At 47.4% G+C, this 7189-nt stretch overlaps 1 protein-coding gene across 1 annotated transcript in view; it reads right to left on the bottom strand.

Annotated features, from left to right (window-relative positions):
• Positions 1–7189, bottom strand: part of ADAMTS16 (ADAM metallopeptidase with thrombospondin type 1 motif 16) — a 131327-nt gene that overhangs the window by 121466 nt on the left and 2672 nt on the right. The window contains exon 3 of the mRNA XM_003800890.1: positions 2411–2736. Coding sequence (XP_003800938.1) covers positions 2411–2736 — 326 coding nt within the window. The remainder of the gene's footprint in view (positions 1–2410; positions 2737–7189) is intronic.

Genomic DNA, 7189 nt, shown 5'->3' with positions numbered 1-7189 from the left:
GAGAGGAGGGGCTCCTGGGAACCCTCGACATCATTAGAGACGGGGACGGAGAGGAGGGGCTCCTGGGAACCCCCCATATCATTAGAGAGCCGGCCATTCAGGGCCAGCTTGAAGCCCTGTAAGAACATTAACTGAGATCCACTTTGGACTTTAATTAGAAGTGGAAAGAACTGAGAATGATGACGGCAAAACAAAAAGGCGCCTGATGTAAAGAGGCTGTTTCCAGCCTAACGTGCTGTTTCTCTGACAGTGTTAACAGGTTAGGAAGCTGAGGAATGAGTAATCCTTAGGAAAGAAAGTCCAGAGCTGGCAGCGAAGGAGGATCTCATTCCATATTCTATTATCTGGCTAAAGAAAGAGGGCTTTTCAATTCTTCCTTTTTCTTCTTTACAATGCCTTGGATACATCCTACCAAACACGAAAGCAAACACTCCTGAACCTCACACCCTAAATTTAGTTGAGGTCACGTGCACAGAGACCATCTGCAGACACAGTATCAGGGGAGGTGGAGGGTATGTATTTGGGAGATCGATGGCGAAGAGATACAACTTTCTATTCCAGTGACCCCAATATCAGATGCCAGCATTGATTCTCCAGAGAAGCATTTTATCCTGTTTCTTATCATTTCTTTCTTTCTTTTTTTAAGACAAAGTCTTAAGTTATCACCCTGGGTAGAGTACCATGGTGTCATAGCTCATAGCAACCTCAAACTCTTGGGCTTAAGTGACTCTCTTGCCTCCCAAGTAACTGGGACTACAGGAGCCCACCATAACACCTGGCTATTTTGTTGTTGTTGTTGCAGTTGTCATTGTTGTTTAGCTGGCCCAGGTCAGGTTTGAACCGGCCAGCCTGGGTGTATGTGGCCGGTGCCCTCCCCACTGAGCTATCGGCACCACTAGTTTTTCATCATTTCTTTATCTTTTGTGTATATCCGAGTTCTAACTTTCACTATTAACTTACATCAAGTTCACAGAGAGCTGGAGATTTCGGGCAGCTCCTGCCCACCCCAACCACAGGACAGACGGCAGGGCAGGGTCAGCTGTCACGGGAGAGACAGGGACATCGGCGAGCTCGCAGCCTGGTAACGAGCAGCACCTCACCCAAACTTCAGGAGCAAATCCAAGTTGCTGGAGCCTGGAGGGCGCAGCCACCTCGCAGCCACACAGCAGCTTCCACTTCTGGGTTAAGGCTTCTCAGAAAAAAGCCCAGGGAGCGCCATCTTCACTCTGTGCACTATGTGAAGGGTTCTGGCCCATTAACTGAGGAAGGTCTATTTTTCTTGGGGGAATGTGGAAAAAATCAGCCACGTTGTTTTCATGCTTAACGAAAGTGCCAAATAGCCGCCACCCCGCCCCTGGCAACTCAGACCAAAAGCCTCTTGCAGATCGAAGTAGAAATGAGATCAACTTGTATCAAATTCCCCTAAATACCAGCATGTTAATATTCAAAAAAAATATTTTTATAGGATTTGGCATTTGTGTATATTTTATGGACTTGGTTATGAATCCGTGTCCCGTCCTCTCTCTCACACACACAAAAGCCCTATAAGGTCCAGGGGCCACTTTTCCTTTCCTCAAAGAGGAAAGAAAATTTAAGTCAGACTGAACACATTTCCGAGAGAAGCAATGTCCTAACACCTGTTGCTAAACCTGTAACATCCTCAAGACCGTGATGCGTTTCGATCACACATGTCCACTCCGCCATCGACAGTACATTTCATTCATCTCTGTCTCTAATTCACCTGTGGTCAGGAATCCAAGTGTAACCTAAGATTTTTTTCTTCTAACAATATGAAAATATTTTAAGAAAAGGTGAATAAAAGTCATTGAAATTTCAACTTGGGTGGGCCTGCGGGACGCAGGGAGATTATCTACTTGGCCAGATGCTTCTCACTCCAGGACCCCAGTGAAGTATGGCACCTAAAGTGATGGGCACTGTCCAGCTCAGATAGCCAGACCATGGGAAATGCACCAGCAACCCAGGGCAACTGCCGAGGCCCTGCTGTAGATGAACACTCTGACTTATAAGCATGTGACCATTATCAGAATAACAGATGCAAACCACTGGAAGTCATTTGAACAATCTGATCAAATAATCTGTATCTGGTGAATACTGCTGCTGTTCTACTTCAATGAAGACATCTCTTCAGTTTTTATAATGGGCCAGGTAAGTTAGAGGTAAAATGTTTTCTAAGAAGTTAATGTGCTCAGACCTGGCCAGAAGTTCTCCCACAATTATCTTAAAATAGCAACTGGGTGGGTATACATGCACAAAGTATTCCAGAGTCCTGCCAAGCCCCCTGCTAATCCACACAGCACGGCCACGCCATTCTGAGGACGTCTCTGGTCATGCGTTCCCTATTCACACACCACCACCTATGTCTCACACTGGTACCGTGAGCTGTACTCACCAACCCTTGGCAGGTGGAAAGGGCGACGGAGGAATTTCTGTGGGCTCGCACAGAGCCTTGGTAGAAACAGAAGTCCTCCGGCGGCAGAGTCTGCACAGACTTGGTGCCTCCCTTCCCCAAGGTCTGCACGATAAATCCCGGAGCCACGAGGCTGCTGGAAGTTCTCAAATCCATGTGGAAATCGTGCTTGGCGCCTTTCAGGTGAAGGTGAAGAGAGTCAGCTCCTAACTGGGCGGCCGCTCTCCTCTGTCTCTGATGAGGGCTGATCTCACCGGACAGGGGCTCTCCCCTGTGGTCAACCTCGTAGGCAGAGACCAGGTCAAATTCTGAAATCAGAAGATGAGGAGTGACTGAGCCATAGCAAGATCCTGGGAAGAATCGGGAGTCGTAGAAAAGAAGGCTGACTTAGCTGGGGACACTTTCACCTAGTGAAAAACGCTGGAGGAAGACGCACCCCTCATCCATTCTCAGTTCAGCGTATATAATGCCACGTCTGAGTTAAAGGGGAAAACCGAGGGTGAGGATGTGGCCTTTACTGAAGTTGAGGCTGCCCTGCAATGTGTCAGGACCAATCCAGAATATTCTATGAGGCTTACAAGGGAAAATGAATTCCTGACCAAATAAAACTAAAACTGGACTTTTAGGATTATGTTTCATAAATTTTAGTGGTAAGCCAATTATCATATGTAATCATCCTATAGTTTTAAAATCTTAATTTTAACAATATTCTTTCTGCACTTTACAAATATCTTCATTGAGCTGATAAGAAATTTTAGTTTAAAAATACCTGCAATTTGTCAGAAAACAATTAAAAAGAAAAATAGGCAAAGCACTCTTTGCTGTCGAGTTTTTTAAACATTTTGTCACTAAATCACGGGACATGTGGGAGAAACAAGGAGACACATAGCACACGTGCCCCAGGGTTCCCCGGGGTCGGCGCTCAGCAAGGCTCACGTTGTGTTTGCTCCCGCCGACCTTCCCGTGGCCTGGGCTCTTGGACTTGGTCAGGTTTCACGCTCCAAAGCCTTTCAGAGACGTGCACCACATTCTTGTTTCCACTGTAATGTATAAGGTGCTGGCCTAAACCATAGTCAAATAAATGACTTCCTTTACAAGAGTAAGGAAAGGACGCCCCAAGGAGCTCTCAGATTTCAGGGGCCCACACAGGGCTGCAGGGCTGTGACCCAGGCAATCTCTGCAGGACATATTCCCTGTTCATTTGAGCCACCGCTTCTCTGCAGGAAAGGCAGAGAGGGACCTGCAAGCTTCCTCAGGGTCCTGAGGGGCGGCCCTGCTGTTTTTCTATAAACATTTAGAAAATGATCATTTGTCTTTCACAGCTGTAAGCAGGTTTGTTCTCTCATTACCACCATAATAGTGTCATCTCTGCTATGCAGAATTGAGGGAAAGGTTGTTTCTCTCCTAGATGGGCCAGAACTTGGATGGGAAGGGACAGGGTGGCCTCTTGCCATGGGTCTGATCTTGCTGCATGCCACATTCTCAGCTCAGCCCTGGACTTTTAGGCCATGTGAAGATGGCTTTGTTAAGGCTGGGGTTACAAAATATTTTAGTTAACAAGTTGTTAGCTTGGTTTTTACCTTTTAAATATTTAAGCTTATAGTATGTGTGCCTCCAGCTGTGTTAGGAGAGGGCCTGCATCCTAGCCTGCTTTTATCACCAGAAATCATCAGAACACAACAGGTTAGCGTGACACCAGGACTTCCTCCAAACTTACTCTGAGGTGTCTTTGCAAAGGATGTCAAACCCAGGCACCAAAGTAGGTCAGAGGTCTCACTCTACACCAAGATGGACAGTCCTTAAAGACCCGAGATTCAACTTCCTCTTAGTTGTTTAAGACCCTCTACTATCCTAAGAACTCTGCCCCCTATTCTTTTTACCACATATGCGGTTAGGAGACTGGTCTGTTAGGTGCTTCGTAATGAGGGCCCTTCTCTGCTTTGGCCTGAGCTGGACACATTTTGGGGAATCACAAGATAAAATAAAACAGCATCTACCAATGGGATCTGACCAATGGGATGTGGTCAGCAGTGATGGTACTGAGGTCATTTCTTCTTTCTGGAAGAAGAAAAAAAATTTTTTTTTTTTTTTTGGCCAGGGCTAGGTTTGAACCCACCACCTCTGGCACATGGGGACAGCGCCAAGAGAAAGTTTTTTTCACAACCCCAAATCTTTCAGCACAGACACTTATTCACATGTGTCCTAGCAGGCGGCCAAATGGTTACACTGGAGCACAGGACTGGAGCAGGGAGTAGATATTGCATGGCCAGAAAAGGCCATGGAGGCCGTTTCTAACTGGAGCTTAGTTGAGGCAGAGAGGGTGGGGGATGGGTGGAGAGGTGCTGCCTGGGGAGCCCTGGGGTGGGGGGGGCTGGCACAGGATGAGGTGAGGGTTAAGGCCAGGCAGACAACCACGTCCAGAAGGTGCTATGCCCCAGGATTCTCTCTTTCTTAGGTCAGAGCTTTGATTCAACCCTGCTGAGCCCAGAGCCAGCACTCTGCCCCTCCACCCCAGGCCATCCCGCGCATATGAATGTGCCCTCTGAGGGTCTGGCAGAGAGGCAGGTGCTGGCCCGCAACTGACCATTAACATATATATCAAAGCAGGGAACTCATGTCTCACAGGGTAAAACCCATTGGAACTTTTAATATTTAACTCCGAGAATGAGAAAGCTAAAGTAGTCTGGTTAAACGGCGGAGTGCAAGGAGAGAAGGGGGCAGAGGCATCAGGAGGGGCAGTCTGGTTTGGGCATGTGGGTCCTGGGCTGTCCCCGGACGCTCTTCAAGACAACACGGAAGGTGCACCCCTGAGCAAGCACTGGGTCCTCAAACCCTTTCCCCACAGTGGGATTCCTGCCCCTCTCAGGCAGGCTGGCTTTGGGGATTGGAAGGAATATCCGGGGTGATGTGAGACGTGAGATGCGAATCCTCCCACTCTGCCCGCAGGCTGCTCGGGGAAGGGCCCACCTCACCAGCAGCTCCCACTTGCCGCAGTGGAGGACAGAGAGAAAGTAGTTTGACTCCTTCCAAACTGTTAATTAGCATGTTCCCTGGCACAGAAAAACGCGATCAGTGTTATAAAGAAACCAAACTGTCCCCAGCTGATGGATAAGCCACATTTTTATAACCTTTCTCTATTTCGGAGGCAGATGATACTTGCCCTTTATCAGGGAGACACATTTATCTTGCAAAATAACTACTTGTGAGCCTGTTTTACATAAATACACAGAGTGCTGTGCTGGTAAATGCTTGACAATAAGCTGTCTGGGGAGAACAGCCCGGTGTTGAGCATTTCCCAGTGTCCCTGATATAAACCCTTCCCCGTGGCTGATTTCAGTTAGTAGCCACTACCGGACAGAACGTCCACCGAACAGGTGCAGCAGATGAAAGTAACCTCACAAGCACAGGCTATAGGAGAATACAAGGACTGACAGTTCAGTTTGTGAACTGTCATCCTAGAAAAAGTGCGACATACTCACGGCTATCGTGATAGTCACCAGATGGCGGAGGGGAGCACATCCAAGGTGACCTCAGTGATATTCAGCAGTGAAGCAGGTATCACTTTTTCTAAGATGAGTTCACAAACTCAATTGTCCCACCTTGTATAGTAACATAATTATTAACTGACGAATTTGAATATTTTAATATTGTTTTTAAATGAAAGTTATCTCTCTATTCATGTATTTTCATTTTTAACAATTAGCTTAACAATTCCTGAAAAGGCAACAAGGTGCTCCCAGGAACCAGTACGCCCTGGGGCCTGGCGCAGTGGCTGCTGCCCTCCGTCAGAACACTCATCCAGTGGAATGACCAGGATCCTGCCCTGGCATGAGGGAGAGAGACTCCACTGTCCAGCGGTTCTCCACTGGGGGTGATTTCTCCCTTCTCCTGCCCCCAGGTGGAGTGTCCAGCTGTTTTTTGGTTGTCACATAGCAGGTGGGAAGAGCTAAGCCCCAGGGATCTAGTGGGTAGGATCTGGGCACACCCCACAGCCAAATGTCCACACTGCCAGGGCTGGGAAGTCCTGAGTCCTCAAACACAGGCTCTCAGTTACGTGTAAATGACTGTGGAAAGGTCATCGCTGGAGAATTCAGGGAATGTAGGAAACACTGCCCCTCCCACATGCTCACTGCTACTTGGAGAGAGGTCACAGCAGAACTGCAGTAAATTGAACATATTGAATTAACTGTAAGCTTATGTTTTAATGAGTTTGTGATCACAAAACTCTTGGTTTGTGATTACACACAAAAAAATCAGTGATGGTACTGACCTTTGAAAATCCTTTAAATAACATTGTGGCATCTTGGTCCTATTATAGATGTTTTTATTAAGGAGAAAATAATTACAGATGGCTGCTCAGCTCAGTACCCTGAACTACTTGATTTCCAAAGGACTTTTTGACCTCAGAATCAAATCTAGGAAGACGCTGCTTTATAATAGAAAGGGTGGCATGAGGTGGAGACCTTGGGGTGTGCCCAGTGGCTCATACCAGCTTCAAACAGCTGAGCTTGGACAATGCTTCCTAACTCTGAGGGAGCATGTCACACTGCCAGCTGGAAATCAGCGTGGTGGGGAATTTACACCATAGGAATCAGAGAATATTACAAATCAGAGCTGCATGTCGCCCTCACCCCACCTGAAGGGCCTGTTCTTAAGCATTTGCAAGCAAACACCTGGCCAACCCAAATGAGGCTGCCCTGGCTCATGTTCTTTAAAAGTTTGAAAACTGGGTGACATTTGTGGCTCAAAGGAGTAGGGTGC

Source organism: Otolemur garnettii, unplaced genomic scaffold (assembly GCF_000181295.1).
Source record: "Otolemur garnettii isolate 467f Iridium unplaced genomic scaffold, OtoGar3 scaffold00188, whole genome shotgun sequence".
Taxonomy (NCBI): domain Eukaryota; kingdom Metazoa; phylum Chordata; class Mammalia; order Primates; family Galagidae; genus Otolemur; species Otolemur garnettii.
Note: the sequence above shows the minus strand (reverse complement) of the source record. Positions and strands in the feature narration are given on the sequence as shown.